This window comes from Vulpes lagopus, chromosome 7, assembly GCF_018345385.1.
Source record: "Vulpes lagopus strain Blue_001 chromosome 7, ASM1834538v1, whole genome shotgun sequence".
Lineage (NCBI taxonomy): Eukaryota > Metazoa > Chordata > Mammalia > Carnivora > Canidae > Vulpes > Vulpes lagopus.
The window spans coordinates 19066199-19083177 of record NC_054830.1 but is presented as its reverse complement, the minus strand read 5'-3'; the positions used below and the strand labels follow the sequence as shown (position 1 = coordinate 19083177).

At 59.8% G+C, this 16979-nt stretch overlaps 2 protein-coding genes across 7 annotated transcripts; both read right to left on the bottom strand.

Moving 5' to 3' along the window:
• Nucleotides 1-286: 286 nt before the first annotated feature.
• Nucleotides 287-4921, bottom strand: LSMEM2 (leucine rich single-pass membrane protein 2). 2 transcript variants are annotated; one of them, XM_041761731.1, is made up of 4 exons: nt 3790-4921; nt 941-1054; nt 671-856; nt 287-497 (listed from the first exon to the last, which is right to left on the bottom strand). In XM_041761731.1, the coding sequence occupies exons 1-4, from the start codon at nt 3806-3808 to the stop codon at nt 364-366; spliced, it is 453 nt and encodes a 150-aa protein (XP_041617665.1). In that variant the 5' UTR covers nt 3809-4921; the 3' UTR covers nt 287-363. The 2 variants fall into 2 exon arrangements, with proteins under 2 accessions (XP_041617665.1, XP_041617667.1); XM_041761733.1 differs by having other exon boundaries at nt 941-1051.
• Nucleotides 4922-5053: 132 nt separating this feature from the next.
• On the bottom strand, nt 5054-13640 carry SEMA3B (semaphorin 3B). Of its 5 annotated transcripts, XM_041761721.1 has the most exons (20): nt 13446-13640; nt 12334-12383; nt 11874-12059; nt 11021-11178; nt 10843-10905; nt 10319-10438; nt 10151-10240; nt 9874-9993; nt 9095-9167; nt 8840-8985; nt 8637-8748; nt 8451-8520; nt 8229-8373; nt 7682-7901; nt 7343-7434; nt 7206-7247; nt 6809-6966; nt 6649-6704; nt 6427-6566; nt 5054-5995 (listed from the first exon to the last, which is right to left on the bottom strand). In XM_041761721.1, the coding sequence occupies exons 3-20, from the start codon at nt 11980-11982 to the stop codon at nt 5594-5596; spliced, it is 2316 nt and encodes a 771-aa protein (XP_041617655.1). In that variant the 5' UTR covers nt 11983-12059; nt 12334-12383; nt 13446-13640; the 3' UTR covers nt 5054-5593. The 5 variants fall into 5 exon arrangements, with proteins under 5 accessions (XP_041617655.1, XP_041617656.1, XP_041617658.1 ...); XM_041761722.1 differs by lacking the exon at nt 9095-9167 and having other exon boundaries at nt 9867-9993; nt 13446-13638; XM_041761724.1 differs by lacking the exon at nt 9095-9167 and having other exon boundaries at nt 10147-10240; nt 13446-13636.
• Between the last annotated feature and the right edge of the window lie 3339 nt (nt 13641-16979).

Below are 16979 nucleotides of genomic sequence, written 5' to 3'. Positions count from 1 at the left end.
CGACCCCTGCTGGGAGGCATGGCAGGGTTTGAGCAATTGAGCAGGGGGGGCAGCTATTTCTAGACTCTGAACCTGCTATCTGGGGGAAGCCAGAGGCTGCTGACAGGCCACAGAAGGAGCCAGGAGGCTGGTGTCGTTTCCTCTGACCTTGGGCCACCCAAAGCAGGGCCTTGGCCCCAGAAAACTTGGCTAGGCCTGGCCCAAAGACAGGAGAGGCAGGTAGCTGTGGGGTCAGGTTAGACTCATGTACAAAAACCTCACCAAGGAAGTAGTGTGGAGCAGTGGGTCAGGAGAAACCTGCCAGTGGCCAGTTTATTCCTCCCCACACACACACCCTCCCAAGCCCCAGGTCCAAGTGGTATCTCAGCTGGGTGCTTGGGCCTCAGTGGAGTTGAGCCTCCGCAGCTGGCTGAGGCTGGCGAGCCGGAGTTTGAGTAGCGTCTCCTCCTGAGTGCGAAGTGTGTGTGCCAGCATGCGGAGAGATTCACTCTGCAGCACTGGGTGGGCGGGCGGGAATGGAGGTGAGGAGACCACGTGCCACCCTACACCTCCCTGCCCCCCCTTCACTGCCTCAGCCTCTGTAGCTGCTCCCTCCAGGTGTGCAGAAGGGCCCTCCGGTCCCAGTTCCTGGCCCTCTGTTCCCACTTGCCCCTTGCACCATCCGCCTTACCGCTCAGATAAACAGCCAGGATGGCGAGCGCCAGGCAGGTGAGCACCAGCAATGCCAGCAGCAACAAGAAGCCTCCCCGGCCTTGCACAGGACTGCAGCCAGCCTGGGCACACAGCGATGGTGGCAAGATGCCCAGTAGCTCATCCCACGGCTGCACCTGCTCGGCCAGATAGGGGTGCAGCGAACCTATGGGGTGTCAGGAGGGTAGGAGTGGTACTTGCCTTCTGCCCCCTCCCAGCATGTCAGTCCCACTGTCCTGACCCCCCTCACCTCCGCTGTGTAGGTCGCTGATGGATTCCACCTGGTGCAGGCGCACCTCCTCTATGTGGTTGGGGGCCGGTGGCGCCTTGCTCCTTGGACTCTGCGTCAGTGCCATGGTGTCTGCTGGGATAATGCAGAGCTGAGCAGCCAGCAGGTCACCCCCCGCCCTTGTAGGTGGCTTCCAGCAGCAGCAGGGGCTCAGAGAAGAGGGCAAAGGACGAAAAGACACTGGCTCCTAAGGCCCTAAAACCAACTCGGGGATGATCCTTGATTTGGAGCCAGGATGACCTCAGGATCCCACAGACTTGTTAACACCCACAGTAGCAAGAGGTGCATTTGACTTGGTCACTTTGGTTTTTCCAAGCACCGCAAGGACTTTCAGGCTTTCCTCTGCCTGCTCGTTTTTCCTAGAGAAGAGTTTATCAGTCGCGGAAGACCAAACCCACAGTGCGTGAAATTCATCCCTGCCTCTTCCTGTCAGTTTCCCCTGCAGACCCTGGACCCTGTGAGTTAGCCATCAGGCCAGACCCAGTGCCAGCACCTTCACACCCCCAGGGCAGAAGCAGTCTTATCCTCACTAGGTGGTGCTTGTCCCTTGTGGCCTTCGCTCTGCTTTAAGGACTCAGCTGTGATTTGCGATTTGGCTGTACTTCTGTGAACCCTGCTGTTTTCATTCAACATCATCATAGGACACCTGCCTTTGTTATCAAGCTGTTCCACATGCTTCTGAGGCCTCCCTTTGAGGCTGCCTGGGCATTTAGGTTGTTTATAGTTCCCTTCAAAAGTTAATAACCTCTAGGAGAGGACATGCATCACTGAGTATGAAGGTTTTCCCAATTTCCTAATCCTTAATAAGGACAGACTCCTAGAAGCAAAATTACTGGCTTAAAAAGTAGGGACTTTCTCTCTCTCTCTCTCTCTCTCTCTCTTTTTTTTTCTTTTTTAAGATTTTATTTATCTATTCATGAGAGAGAGGCAGAGACACAGGCAGACTCCATCCCGGGTCTCCCGGACCATGCCCTGGGCTGTAGGTGGTGCTAAACCGCTGAGCCACCCAGGCTGCCCTGGACTTTCTCTTAAGCCATCATCAGACTGTCCTTCAGAATGACTGTCCACAGCCCCCAAATGTGTACATCGCCACCATTAGGCCTTTTCATCATTAAAAAAAAAAAAAATTACATGTGTACGAGTTTGCCAAACTGGGGATGAGAAAGACCTTTCTTGACCTATTCGACTGGGTTTCTTTCCTTAGAGTGCCCTCTTCCATTGCCAGTTTCTGCCCACTTACTCTCTGGGGTCTCTACTTTCTTGTGATTTTACTTATTTTTAGACCCATCAAAAGTATTCTGTGAGGGCAGCCCCGGTGGCTCAGCAGTTTAGCGCTGCCTTCAGTCCAGGGCATGGTCCTGGAGACCTGGGATCGAGTCCCTCGTCGGGCTCCCTGCATGGAGCCTCCTCCTCCCTCTGCCTGTGTCTCTGCCTGTGTGTGTGTGTGTGTCTCATGAATAAATAAATAGAATCTTTTAAAAAGTATTTTGTGATATCTAAAAATTATATATTTTTAATATTTTATTCTTTTTTTAAGGATTTTATTTATTCATGAGAGACACAGAGAGAGACAGGCAGAGGGAGAAGCAGGCTCCATGCAGGGAGCCCAATGTGGGATTCCATCCCAGGACCCCAGGAGCCAAAGGCAGACGCCCAACCGCTGAGCCACCCAGGCGTCCCTAAAAATTATATTTTCTTTTAACTTTTTTTTTTTTTTTCAATCTTGGCCTCTTGAACCTCCAGATACCCAGCTGGATGCTAAGTAATAAAGTAGGGAGCACTGAGGTAACGCCTCCTGAAAGGGGCAAGGGTGATTGGACTCTGAGTCTATCACTTTCAGAACAGTAATTTGGCCTTTGTGATTTGCTTGAAACTGGCCCTTGACGTGCTCCAAAGCAAACCAAGGGATGCTGCCAATCATGTTTGGGTGGTGGGCTGGGGGTCATATTAAATTCTTCTCTGTACTTGGTTCTGCTTGCCCTATACTCTCTAAATTGAACTCAGATTCTGTTCATTCCCAGGAAAAACATGGTAAATGTTTTGTTGTTTTTTGTTTTTTTTTTTGTAAATGTTAGAACTCCAAAAGGAAGCAAACGTTCCCAATCACTCCTGGGTGCTGGGCCCCTCCCATTCAGTTGAAATGTTGAAAATGTAATAAAGGAGTTGACCAGCTGGACCGACCTGGAGCAGTGGAGAATCTGGCTGTCCCTGTTCTGGCCCTTCTGAACCTCTGTACTCCTTGCATGCAGTGGAGCAGTTAGGCTAGTGGCACCAAAGTCTTAATTAGCTGTCAGTCTGGCGAGGCTGAGGGATGCCAAGTAGCTAATGGTTGGGTCCATTTAGACCCAAGTTGGAGGAGGCCAGAGATCTATCCATTCGCAGTCTCTGGGCCACATGCCCAAATGCTTCCTGGAACCACTGCCCGCCCTGGATCCCAGCTTCCTCCCTGAATGAAGAGCTGAACTAGCTAGGCATCTGCCCTGTGCACGCCCACTTGAGCATAGCCTGTAGTTAACTACCCCCAAGCTGGGAAGCCCCCCACCCCACCCCACCCCGCCAGCCAAACCTTCCCTGTCCTTAGCAGAGGAGACAACCAGGGCCTGAGGCTAGGTGGGGATCTAGACGTAAGCTGTTTCTCCATGCACACGGGGCAGGTCCCTTTACTCAAGCTGGGACATGATGACTGAGGACTAGTCAAGGAAGTAAGGTCAGTGGGATGGGGCAGGGTTGCTCCGTGGTTCTCCGTGGTTCTCCATGGTTCCCAGGGTCATAGGCCTGCAGCTTTGCCCTCCCCCATAATCCTTTCCTACCTTCTGTCTCCTCAGGCATGGTGGGCGGTGGGCAGTTGAGGGGCTGATAATAGCACCCAGGAGCAGGACAGGATGGAGGCAGCAGTGGCTCCTCAGAGCCTGGGGAAGGCTAGCCACCTCCCAGCCTGGGCCTAAAATAGGCCTGAGCTCAGCCCACTGGGCTATATTTAGAGGGGGCAGCTCTCAACCATGGGAGGGGTGGAGTGACCCATATGGGCCAGCCTAGCTAGCTGGTGATGGAGCCCAAACAAGAGCACATCTCCACTAATGCACGTGTCCAGGGTCTTTCCTGGGGAATCCTGCCTCCCCTACATATGCACAGGCCTTGGTGTCTTTATCCAGACAAGCTATCTCATGTTTACCTCCAGCGATGCCCTGCATGGCAGCCAAGATCTGTAAGGAAGCCTTGCGCCTCTCCACCCTTAAAGACCCCTACTCAAAGCTGGGTCATCAAGCGCTGTGTGATTTGCTGACCCCAGGGATTGGGGTGATGAATAACTGGAGCCCAGGGCCATGAGGGCTCTGAGACCCCCAAAGAGGGCAGACACACATATACATGTAGGTACTCATGTTGGTCAGTAGGCAAAGTTAGATTGAAGATTAGTATTTCTATTAATAAGCTTACAACCTTATGTCTCTGACCTCCATTTTCTCATCCGTAAAACAGGAATGACAATGGTTCCTCCCTGGCACAGGATACATGAAGATGGAAATATAGCCACATGTCAGAAACACTTAATATAATGCAGGTTAGATCCTTCCTCTCCTAACAAGGGTACACAAGTCACACAGTGTCATTCGAGGAGACATGGTACTTTACCCTTGAAAGGACTAAGTGGCCGAGCTTAGGGCCCACCCTCTGCTACTGCACCCCCAAGGCCCTCCTTCCCAATTGGGACAAAGCAAGACAATGATGGGCTCTACCTCCTAATACATCCCAAACCCATCACTTCATTATATCACTGGCCTCCTTGATGTTCCTCACACATAGCAACCTTGTTTCCATCCCAGGGCCTTTGCACTGGCTATTCCTTCCTAGAATGCTCCCCCCACACACACACTCCCCGCCCCCCCCCCCAGTTACTCCCAGGGCTGGCTCCTTGTCATTTAGCTCAAATGTCAACCCCTCAGCAATGCTTTGTCACATTATTTTACATATCACCCAATTTCATTTTCTTCATAGCACTCTGCCAAGAAGTCATATTATTCAGAATATACTGTGTATGTCAGTAGGACCCCAAAAGGCCCCACAGAATCCACTCAGTCACATGGAAACCATTTTTAATCCTCACCACAGGATCCTTAGCAGAAAGGAGCTCTTGAGACCAGTAGGAAGTTGCCCAAGGCCACACAGTGGTTGTCCGCTGGGGCCATTCCAGCTTCGGCTGATAATGTGTTTATTGCATTAGTACAGTCGGCCTGCCCCCCCCCACCCGCTCAGCCTGTTCACAGCTTTCTGCTCATTGCCCAGGGAGGAGGTCCTTCCCCCAGGGTGGGCACTCCAGGCACCTCCTCCAGCCAGGTCGTTGCTCGGAAGCCCTGTTTCTCTGTCTCCTCACACCAACAGGACCCTGTGCCAGGCCTGGGCCGCCCCTCCCAGGGCTACATTCAAGGGTTATCCTCTGTTAATAAATAAGCCGGCGAGGCAGCCCCTCGGCTAGGGCCTGTCGGTCGGGGTCTCCATCATCCACCGTCCAGGAGCCAGTGCGCCGGGCCCCCCAGCGGTGCGTCCCCCAGGGTCTGGCCTCTGGCCTCCCCCTCCAGCCTGTGGCCTCCTTCCCTGTACCCGGCGTGGACGACCGAGTCACCAGTGAGCGGCGCTGCGCGGCCCCCGCTCGGCGCGCGGCTCCGGGGCGTTCCTTCGGCGGTTTCGGCCCTTCCTCCTCGACTCGGGAGCGGGTGGGCGCGACTCCGGCTGCTGACGGCACATTCGCAGGGAGCCAGCGCCGCCGCCGCCCGGCTCCACCAGCTGCAGGAAGTCCCGGTACCAGAGCTTGGGGCCCGGAGGGGCGACGGGCGCAGCCTCCTCTGTCCGGGCCAGCCTTTCGGCCTGCGCAGCACCTAGCACGTGTAGCGCCAAGCGACGCAGAGGCTGCGAAAAGCCCTGCTCAACAGCTGCGCACAGGTACACGCCTGAGTCCCCGCGCCGCAGCCCGCGCAGCAGCAGTCCCCGGGGCAGGCGCTCCGCGCGCTCCTCCGCAGCCACCTGCAGGCCGGGCCAGCGGGAGGCGTGGGCGTCAGGGTCGGGAACAGGGAAACCGGGCTCCAGGCCCGACCAGGAGAGGCGGAGGGGCAAGGAAAGGGGCGGCCGCAGGTGCGCATTTGAAGGCTGGGTGCCCTGGGACCGGTGTTCTAAAAGTGGATCCAAAAGTGGATCCCCGTACGGGGAGGGCTCCTCTCGGATGGGGGAGGGGGTGTCAGGAGTCTAGCTAGGCGCCCTGAGGCCTCCCCAGGATGTGGCGTGCAGGTCAGGGGCCAGATGACAGAAGAGGCTGGTTGGGCGGAGTCTCACTGGGCGGGGCCGACCTGGTCTAGCGCTGGGAGCGGCCGGGGGCCTCCCTGGCTGGGGCGGGGCCTCTCCTGGATGTCGGGGGCGGGCCAGGGGCCCCGCTCGGAGCCGAGGGGCAGCGGGCTCACCGTGGTGCGGGCCGCCTCCCCCGCGCGCTGGAAGGTCCATTCCACGCGTGCCTGCAGCGAGCGGGGCTCACACTCCAGGAAGGCGCTGCCGCCCTCCACACCGAACACCTTCCGCTCCAGCAGTGTGGGATGGGCCGAGTCTGCGGAGCGCAAGGGATTGTCAGGTTCGGGCAGGGTGGGGCATCCTCAAGGGCGGAGAAGTGGGGCAGCCGGGGCACTCACCGCCTGAGCACAGCGTACTGGGGTCACCATTCTTCACGTCTTGCCGCCGGAACCGCCTGCGGGGAGGGGGCCACATGGAACCTCTGTGAGCCCTTCTTCACTTAGCCAGGCGCAGCCAGGGGCACAGTACTCTGGGTGGCCCGCCCCCAACCCTGCCCACCTTTTAGCGCTGGGCTGGAAGCGCGTGCACGTGGCCCCGTCCCAGGCGCAGTAAGGGTCACGCGCCAGGCAGCATTCGGCGCAGGCGCGGCCGTGGGCAGCACAGCGGTGCAAGGGGATCTGGGCCACCGCGCTCCGCGAGGCTACGTACAGCTGGTGCTAGGGGGCACGAGGGGCTCCGGGCTGACCGAAGGCAGCCCTGTGCCCGCCTCCCATTGGTCAGAGATCCCTCACCCCACTTGACAGATTGGAACACTGAGGTCTCAGGTCACACAGTCTAGCGAAGGCGGAAGCTATACTCAAACCCGGGGCTTCGAGCTACCAAGGGAGACGTGGGGGTGGGGGCACCCGGGGAACGCACTGGGGCCCTTTCACCCCCAAGCCTTTTGGTCACTTACTCTCTTGGAAGAGATTTGCATGCTGGTGATAGCAGCCGAATCCTGAGAAGGAGGAGGAGGGGTGCTGGGATCAGGCATCAGTGGGGTGCAGTTACTCCAGGCAGCTGGGGGGCGGGGCGGAGGGGGCTAGGCCTCACCTCAAACACGTGCAGCTCCTCCAAGAGCAGCCCCTCCGCGTTAGGCCGGCTGCCCTTGGGCACTGAGATCACCTTCAGCACTGTGCCAACATCTGCAAGGTTGAGAAGGAGTGTTCCCTGATAGCTCCTGCTGGGGGTCCCCTCACTCCTGAGGCCTTTACCCTCAGTATGTGGTTGGGTGGGTGAAGAATGTGGGTTGGAACAATAAGGGCAGGATCCAGAAGGGGATGGGGGCATAACCCAGGCAAAGATGTGGAGATGAGACTGGACAGGGGCAGCGTCCACTGACAGGCCAGAGTCCAGACTGGGTTTTATGAGTGGTCATGAGGGGACACTGACCTGTGCCAATGAAGAGGACGTCGTAGTGCCCATCAGCAGCTGCTACACGGTCTGCAGTGATCTGGGTGAAGGTGTACCCAGCACCCACTTGTAGGAAGAGAGGGCGCCCACCCATGGGCAGGACAGAATTGTACATGAGCGGGTGGTTCCGGGCAAACTGAATGACGTCATCAGGAAAGTCCTTGGTAGAACTGAAGGTGCCAAAGGTCTTGCTGGGGCACTGGGAGATGGGGGAGGCGTGACAGGGATGTGGGTATGAGGGCCTGGGAAGCCAACAAGAGACCTGCAGGAACTGAGAGTGTGTGGGGGTGCTAACGGACAGAGCCTTGCCCTGGGAATCTGAAGAGAGCAGACCCAGCCTTGCCCTTGGGAGTCTTAGGGGGAAATGCGGCCTTTCTCTTGGAAGCCCTATCTGATGAAGGTGAGGTTTATCTGCCCAGAACAAAACAAACAAGCAAAAAACCACATTCACCAAGAAAACCCCAGGCCAAGTTCTCCACTCCTGAGACTTTAAGTGGGTTGTGATGTGAATCCTGGGGCTACGCACCATGCCTGGCCGGGGGTAGGGGACTCGGCCCTGATAGGACACCCACTGGTGCATGGGCCCTTCCTTGTGTGCAAAGGGCCCCAGGAATGCACGGCGCACATCGTTCATGCTGTACACACACACTGCAGAGCCTTGGAAGATGGTGCTGGAAGGGAAGATGCAAGCACAGTGAGGGGCCCAGGAGAGCCTGGACCAGCCCCGCCCCTACCTCCCGCCCCTCACCTGGATGTGGTGAAGACAGTGTAGAGCAGCGGGCTCCAGCGGTCCCTCAAGGACAGCAGGAACACATCCTCTGTGGGGAAGGGGCCTCATTGGGGGAGGGCACACAGCCCTCTGGGAAGCCTGGCTCCTGAGTCTGGGCCCTGGCACACCCTCTCCCCAACTCCATCCTCCACTCCTGGCACTCACGGAGCTGGTCGAAGTGCGTGTCACCCTCGGCACCTGGCACTGAGCACACCAGACGTGCCTTCAGGAACGTGGTCCACTTGTTGACCAGGCTGCGCTGGCCACCCACGTCATTCTGCAGGGTCAATCAGAGGGTGTGAGGGGGAGGCCCAGACAGGCAAGAGGACAGGGGCATGGTCACCAGATGTGGCCCAGGGACTCCTCACCCGGCAGATCTGGCCAACACGGGACACAGACAGGCGTCCCAGTGCCGGTGCAGCCTCCACTGCCGACTCCCGGAAGAAGAAGTAGATCTTGTCATCGTCGGGATTCTCGCTCTCTGGGATCCAAAAGACCTTGACAAACTTGGGTTCTAGCAGCAGGAGGTGTGGGGTCAGCAGGGTCCCGGCCCTGCCATTCATGAGACCCATACACACTCCCTCTCCTTCCTGTGGTGCCCCCAGAAGCCTGTGGGGCAGTACCTGACCAGCCAGTCCCCAGGACCAAGTTCACTGGGATGGTGCAGGCATCCCACAGAAACTGGAGGATCAGGGCCTGTGAGTCAAGCAGCAGCCACAAGAGGGCAGCAGAGACCGAGACAGCCTCCCACCTCACCGGGACAGGTCCCCAGGCCAGGTCCCCAGGCCGGTGGGCAGAGAAAGGAGGGGAGACTGCGGATCAGTTTTGTGAATCTTCCTCTTGGGCAGGAAGCACATGCCTCCATTCCTACTGTGAACACTCTGCTCGGTCTCCTCACTCTTATAACAAAGGACTCCGGCCCCTGACAGTGCAGACCCCTTACCCTTTCTCCTCTCGCGAGTCTGTTCCTTGGCGTGTTCCTGCCTCGGATTCTTTGTGCTAGCTGTCCTCTTTGCCCAGAATGCTATTCCCTCAATCCTGCCGTGCTTTGGGAATTAGCTCACCCCTCTCTCTGCGGAGTGGCTTCCTTTCTCCATCTCCCACCACCACTATCTGGTATCCTTTTCCCTTTCTGTCTGTGCAATCACTGGTCTCGTGGCCATTAGAAGCAACCTGACCATGTATCTGTTCTGAGGTCTGTGAACTGAGAGAGGGCATGGGCTGCACATCTTGTCTTCCCTGCAACCCCAGTGCCCAGCACAGGGCTGGATGCATGGTAAGTGCCTGGTGGGACCCGGCTGCACCTGCTGTTCACTTCCTTTAGGAGCCTGACTCGGCACCTAACCTATCCTGTCCTGTCGGGGATGAGGGCCCCCTCCCAAAAGCCCCTCCCACCCTTCACCGTTGAGCCAGCGGGAGTCGTGTGGTTCTGTTCGGAGGCTTGGACGCTGGCCCAGGCTGCGGAAGATGGTGAAGTCCCGGCCCATGAGGTCTGCAGCCACCCCTGAGTATAGTTCTTCTCCTGCATATAGGGTGAGGGCTGTTTAGCCAACCTGAGGACTCTTAGTGGGAAGTGTGTGTGGGGTGCCTGTAGAGTTGGTGAGGCCCTGAGGGGATCCCTGGGGCTCTCAGGAGGGTCTAGAGTTTCTGATGGGCCCCCAGCCTTTGGACTCACCCACCAGCACGGAGGCAGCCCGATGCCTTGGGTCATAAGGACTCTTGCCCTTGCCGTCCTCTAGCCTTCGAAGATCCAGCCGCAGCACAGGCTCCTGGGAGGCGGGGTGCCATTGTTACTTCCTGGCCCTTCTTCACCTCCCAGCTCCCTCTGTGCCTAGCTCTGGCCTTACCTCCAGCCGGTGGCCCACCTCCACAAAGGCACAGGTTGGGTGGAAGGCCCCTGTGCCACAAGCCAGCAAGTGGGTGCGGTTGTAGGTATGCAGCAACTTCACGAAGTTCATGCACTCCGTCTAGCGGGCGAGCCGGGGAAGGGACAATGAAGCCTCCCCCAGGGAGGCAGCCTTCAGGGGTCCCAGCTCACCAGGGGCACCTCACCCCTTCCTCTCTTCTGCATCAGTCCAGACAGGCACCCACATGGGCTGCAGGGACCGAGGTGCACCTTGCTGACCAGCACAGCCCACCCTTCACCAGAAGGGTATGAAGAAAAACATAGGCCTGTACTGCCCCCTGTGACTCAGAGGCCCCCCAGGAGGAATCACATGAGTCTCCACCCTGACTCACCACCTCCAAACTTGAGCCATCTCGACCCACTGCCCCCATCCCAGCCAGAACAGGCAGGCCTCTGTCTTAGCGCTGCTGTCTGCGAAGTGAGGGGCTGGCCTCCCCACTCCCACTCCAGGAAGCCGGCACTCACACCAATGTCCTTCCCGGCCCAGTTGCACTCCTCTCGCCATTCCACAGGAGCCGGCCAGGCCAGCTGTGAGGACGTCAGGGGAATGGGACACAGGTCAGAGCCTTTTCAGGGTCGGGGGCGGGGGGGCATCCCCCTGGGAAGCCCCGAGGCTGCAGGGTGGTGGTGGGGTCCCTGGCACCTTCTTGGCCTGCTTGCTGATGTTGTCCAAGCTGAGGGAGGCCACGTGGTTCTCTGCACCCACAAACAGGCGTCCTCTTTCCTCATCCACCAGCAGAGCTTCATAACAGCAGGTTCTCTCCAGCCTGAAGATCCGGAGACCGTGCCGCGCCTGGAGCTCTGCAGGATGGGGACCCCGCTGAGGGTTGGCCAGCCATGCTGGAAGCTTCCCCCCAGACCCTGCCTGTTGCCTCTCTCACAAGTCATGCTTGTACATGTGACCTGGCCCACACACATGTGAGGTTACAAGTGTGTGAGTTCACACTGGTGAAGAAAGGCCCACCCCTGCGTGAAGCTTCCAGGGTGGGCAGTGCAGCACCCCTCCAAGGGGAGAGAGGGTTGAACTCCTGGGGCGTGCTTGGGCAAGCAGTGTCTGCAGGCGGGCACACTGGGAGGCCAGGCGCTGGGGGAGGCTGAGCCAGTGGGCAAAGCCAGAACCCCAACCCTGCCACCAGCCTGAGCTCAGCATGATGCCACTGCTTAGTGACCAGTGACCACCCTCCTGTGTAGGGGGTTTAGAAGGGGGCTCTAGTGGCCCCCCACGTCAGCTTCCCTGGGGGTGGGTAGTAGATGGGACACAGGTGGGATCTGTTGCCAAGGGAATGGAAGGGGTCTTCCCCAGAAAGCAAGAGGAGAGTGCACACAGAAAGTGTGGGGGCTGAGGCCAGGACAGGGTTAACCGGAGATGGCCTGAGTGTGCCCCCAAATGAACCTGAGCCAGTGGCACTTGGCAACAGCAAATGCAGTGCCCCCTACCCACCCTGGGCCCCTCTCCTGCCGGCCCAGAGCTGAGCCCTCCCGCCAGGTGCACCTACCTTGGAAGGAGAGCCGAAGGCGTGGGGGGCTGGGGGTAGCATCCCCCAGCACTGCTGCCCAGAGCAGGGCCAGGCCTGGGATCATGGCGGCGGCCCCGGCCCGCCCCATCCTGCGGCTCAGGGTGCTCAGGGTTCAGCGGGCGTGTGTGGAGGAGCCTTGAGCCGCCCTGGACTCTGCCCCAGGATCTGGAAGACAAGGAGCTGCAGCAAGGACGAGGGCGGGAGGCTGGGGGGGGGGGGGGAGTCCCCAGGGATCAGATTACAGCCCCTAGGGGAAAGGGGCTGGGGGGTCGCATTCCACTTCCGAGCTCTCCCCTCCCTCTGAGTGTGCCCGGCCTGGCCACAATCACAGACACACCCACGCTGGGCACACCCTGGGGTCACCCCCACACTGGCAGGCGCCCGCGCCCGCCCCACCACGTCACCCTCCCGGGTAACCCCCCCTCCCGTAGGCACTCACAGGCATTAATTCACGAACTCTGTGCGCTTACTTCATGCCAGCCTGGGACACTGGGGGACACAGACAAGGTCCCCATGCAGAAGAGGGCAGAATGCCAACAAGGACTCAGATCAGTACAGTCATTTCACAGGGCGCCAAGTGCAATGAGCAAAACAAACCAGTCATGGGAGTAAGGGCGACAGGAGAGGGTCAGGCTGGAGGTGGCTGTGCACCCACAGGCCCACAGAGAAACAGAGGCACCTTCGCGGCTGGAGCCAATGGTGTGGGCACCTGTCAGTGTGTTTCTGAGGGTCCCTTTGTGTATCTGTATCTGTGGTGTGTGTGTGTGTGTGTGGTGTATGCAGACAGATGTGTGCAGATCTGTGACAGTATGTGGCATGAGTCTTGTATTACATGTGTAGATACATGGTGTGTGTACTTTGCATACATGTGTACACGTGTCATACACGTGTGTGTGGGAACGTGTGTGCACGCACAAGTGTATGCGTGTCTCTCTGGACATGCAGGTGAGCAAGTACAACCGCAACAATCACTGCCTTCAACTCTGAGATGCGCCTGAAAGCCACCGCTTGGAAGGAGTCTATGCAGGAGCCCCAGGGCCTGAGCCACCGGGCCGGGCGGGCGGGACAGGGCTGGAGGGGAGCCTCGGGATGGCCGCCCCAGCTTTGTGTTGACCTCTCGCTCCCCACCCGGGCCTGGAAGGGCTGGTTACGCAGAAATTCTGTGAGCTCAGACTTCAGACCCAAGAGGAACCAAGTCGGGGAGAGCCAGGGGTGTCGGGCAATCTCTGCCCCGCACTTCAGGTGAGCTGCCGCTACCGCCTCCACGCCTCTCCCTCCCCTGCCTTGGCCCTCAGGTTTCCACATCTTTGAGCCCCCCACCTCTGAGCCAGAGCCCTTCCCTGGGGCCAGCCTCCGGCTGCAGTCCCCACCGTCCTTCCCAGAGCTGGCTGGGCAGGTGCTGGGCGTAGGGCAAGGTCCCGGGGTGCCATCAGGCAAGGGCGCAACTGCCAGGGCACGGGCCGGATCGCTCCCCCCAGGCCCCCGCCCAGTTCCACAGCTCCCCACCCCTGCCATGCTGGGACTCCCACCTCCCGCCGGCCCCCCACTGACACTTGCCACCGCCTCTTCTGAGCCCGTGAGGTCTGCGACGCCGCAGAGCACCCTGCTGCCTTCCTGCACGCCCGCCAGAGGTCCGGCGGCAGTGCCCCGCCACCCCAGCCCCTCGGCCCGAAGGGGAGAAGCCTAGGGACCGCCGGGCACCCTCTGACGGCTCCTTTAAGGCGCAGCCCCCGCCCCCGCCTCCACCGAGCCGCCGCCCCACGCGCGCCGTCAAGTTTACGGGGCGGATCGGGTGACCAGGCGGGCGCCCGGGCCAGCAGAGCCGGTGGCCAGGCGAGGGGAGCGGGCGCCGGGGAGGGGCGACCCCTCCCCTGCCAGGCCTCAGGGCACTAGGCGCAGAGGGCCGCGGGAGGTAGTGGGGCGGTAGTGGGGCGGTAGTGGGGCGTGAAGGCGAAGGAGAAGCAGCCCTGGGCCCCCAGCCCCGCCCAGTGAGGCGGCCGAGGACCAGCGGGTCTACACCGCTGGGGAGCTGGAGGCCGGCAGCCAGGGAGCCCGGGTTCGGGGAAGAGGTCCTAACTGGCCGTGTGGCCAGCCCCCAGCCCTGCCTCACCACTTGGGCCGCTTAGGGCTTCTGCCACCTGGCTGGCGGTGGCTGTGGTGGGAGCAGCCGGGGCGGCAGAGGAGGGCCGGGGAGGGCCAGGCAGGGCAGTCAGCAGATGCCAGAGGCCCCTGGGTTTCACGCCCATCCAGAGACCCCTCCTGATGGGTGGTCCTGCGGCTCTGCTGGGAGGGAAGGGGGCATTCCTGTGACCTCTGTGACTCAGGATGGGGCCTTGGGGCCTCAGCTGGGAAGGGTCTGGGATCTTGGCCAGAAGCTGAGTCAGGTGCACGACCCTAGCCAGGGGTCTACCAGGGTGAATGTGACAGGGCTTGGGGATGGACTTTTACCTCCCAACCCCCTCTCCAAAAGGCATCCCCCTGCAACCTCCCACAGGCTGGTCAGCAGCTCCGCAGTGGTCAGTGAGGGAGGCCGTGGGCTTCAAGCTCCGTGGCCCATCTGCTGCCAGCTCCCCTGGAGCAGCAGTGTCTGTGCCCAGCCAGCGTGGGGCCGTGCCCCTCTTGCCTGAGTCTCAGGCCTTAGTATTCCTGGATTGGCCTGGCTGGCTGGCTGGCTGGCTGGCAGAGGAAGGGTGGGGGTCAGTGGGAGGACCAGGGGCTTTCAGGAGGGAGGGTGGAGGGATGCACCCCATTCTGAGCTCTTGGACTTCCGGGATGCAGCCTCTCTCTCCTCCCAACTTCTGGTTTGGACCTGGGCAGCTTCTCCTGGCCCCATGCAAGCAAACAAAATTCTTCGGCTGTTTACAATTTTCCACCCTAGCAGCCAAGATCAGCAAGTGCCTTTGAGGTCCTGCCCACCCCCACTGGGCCCCCTACCTGCCCCCACTGCTTTTTGTTCTTCAGGCTCAGGGTCCCCAGTCTATTTCATCTCCTCCCAGCCCTGCATCCATGCTGATCAGTGGGACCAGGACCCCCACCACCTTTCCTCCCAACATCTTGGGGCTGTCTCTTGCCCACCTGGGCCCTTTGTGTTGCTTTCCTTGCCCCTGATGTGTCCTCTTCCCTGGGACCAGAAGGGAGATCTTCTGGGGTGGGAGCCCTAGTTGTCCCTGTCCCCACGAGGTCTTTCTGCCCCTCAACCGCAGCTCCAAGTGTATGCCAGCCCCTGGGTGGGGACCTCATGGAGGCAGCGCTCCAGGAACAGCGTCATTGGCTGTGGCTTACACAGGACTCTGTGAGTCTCTGATGATTCTCGAATCAGGCAGCCCTGGCCTGCTTCTTGACAATGGAGCAAACTAGGGGACACAGCTGGGGTTCCTACTCCTACCTGCACCCCTGCCCAAGGCCACCACAGGTCCCTAGCCTCTAGCCTTTGCCAGGGAATCCACCACCTGATGCTGCCAGTCACTGTGCCACAGCCTACCAAGGCCTTGGATTTTCATTCTGGAAACAATTCAATTGTCGTGCCAAATCCTACCACTGCCTCCTGACCCCTCATTACCAGCAGGGCCTGCCCCTTGCTTGGACTCTGGGTGTAGGACATCCATCTGAGGAAGGCTAGAGTCAACCCTCCCAGTGCCAAGACTGGGCTGGGTCAGGTCTTGGCTCCCCATTCACACCTGCTTTAGCCATCAAGGCTGGTGGCTCCAACGTCACAAGCTTTCCTAGTTCTGGCCACGTGGGCACTCGGACTCACTACCATGAGGACTTAGGCATGGGGGCAGGGAGGCTGAGGGCTAGGAATGGGCACGGGGATGCCTAACTGAGGCCGACTTCCCTGACAAGCTACTACCCACCTTGGGGAAATCTCCTGGTGAAAAGTGTTGGGGCCCTTCCCCTACCCGCCCCCTTCCTGGTATCCACACTCCCAGGGATCCTGGGCCCACCTTTTGGGAAAGTCAGCTCTTCCCCTCCTTGCCTGTTCCCCTTCCCTTCTGAGGGCCATGTCAGTGCTGAGGTGGAGGGGCCGAGGGAGGGACCGCCAGGAACCCTGGGCCTCTGGCTGTGGCCCTGCCCCCACCCGCCCCGCCCCAGCCCTCCGCCTCCTGCACATTCCTCCTGGGCTGAGGTCAGCCCCTCTGGGATGGGGGAGCCCCCCCCACCAGCCACATCACAGCTCTCCTCTCGCTCCTGTTTTCTTCATTGCCCAGCAGGGAAGGGCAGAGCGGTGGGGGCGGGTGGAGCCTCCCTTTCCCCTCCTCCACAGCCTAGGGGAGTGTGGGAGGGGGTGCCAGGAATGCAGCCAAAGTAGACTGGGGTGGCACTCCATGCTTGTTAACATATATTAACATAAATGCTACCTTCCCTTAATGGGCTTGGGGATAGCTGCGCAGGAGTGCAGGTTAGGGGGTGCTCTGGATGCTGGGGTGAGGGAGAACCTGCCCCAAGGATCAACCCCCCTCAGTAGGCTGGGAGGGGCAGGGTGGAATGGTGACTGCTGCTCACCAGCTGTGTGTCCCTAGGGAGACACTGAACCTCTCAGATCTCTCCCCTCACCAGCCCTGCGGTTGCAGCTAGCAGGCCTGGGAGGTCTGGCCTCGGTGGGGGAACATAGGTGTCCATTCTTGGTGCCACCTCCACACCTGGCATCTTAGGCATCCAGGCCTTGGGGCAGACCCTTCACTACTGCCTCTTCCAGCCCAGCTTCACTAGGGCCCCCGCTCTGTCTTGGCTCCTCTCCTCTTCCCCCACCCCTGCCACAGCCCCCAGAATGATGGCTCCCCCCCCCCCCACTTAAACCTCCATCCTTCCCCAACCCCTGAGGACTCCCCAGTCTTCTTCCTCCAAGTCTCCAACCCAGCCGTGGCAGGGCCCAAGCCCGCATCCCTTCTCCCAGAGGCCCTATCTCAGGGAGACCTTTCTGCCTGGTTAAACTGACAAGGCCCCACCTCCTCCCCCAGTGGGCCTGCAGCCTGACCTCTTCACCTACCCCCAGACTGTGCCCCTGTGGCCTTTCTGCCACTCCTCCTCCCAATGCCTCCCCTCTGCAGTACCCCGCCCCCACCTCAGGGAGCTCGCTGGAGCTCG

What these genes read in the sequence shown, in the direction of transcription:
- LSMEM2 (XM_041761731.1), bottom strand. An exon ending in CAGCGACCTACACAGCGGAG is followed by an intron (nt 857 to 940) that starts GTGAGGGGGGTC and finishes GACACCCCATAG; the next exon opens with GTTCGCTGCACCCCTATCTG. An exon ending in CCTGGCTGTTTATCTGAGCG is followed by an intron (nt 498 to 670) that starts GTAAGGCGGATG and finishes CCGCCCACCCAG; the next exon opens with TGCTGCAGAGTGAATCTCTC.
- SEMA3B (XM_041761721.1), bottom strand. Translation starts at nt 11,982, where the DNA reads ATGGGGCGGGCCGGGGCCGCCGCCATGATCCCAGGCCTGGCCCTGCTC. An exon ending in AGGAGCTGCACGTGTTTGAG is followed by an intron (nt 7,248 to 7,342) that starts GTGAGGCCTAGC and finishes CCTCCTTCTCAG; the next exon opens with GATTCGGCTGCTATCACCAG. An exon ending in CAGTACGCTGTGCTCAGGCG is followed by an intron (nt 6,567 to 6,648) that starts GTGAGTGCCCCG and finishes TGCGCTCCGCAG; the next exon opens with ACTCGGCCCATCCCACACTG.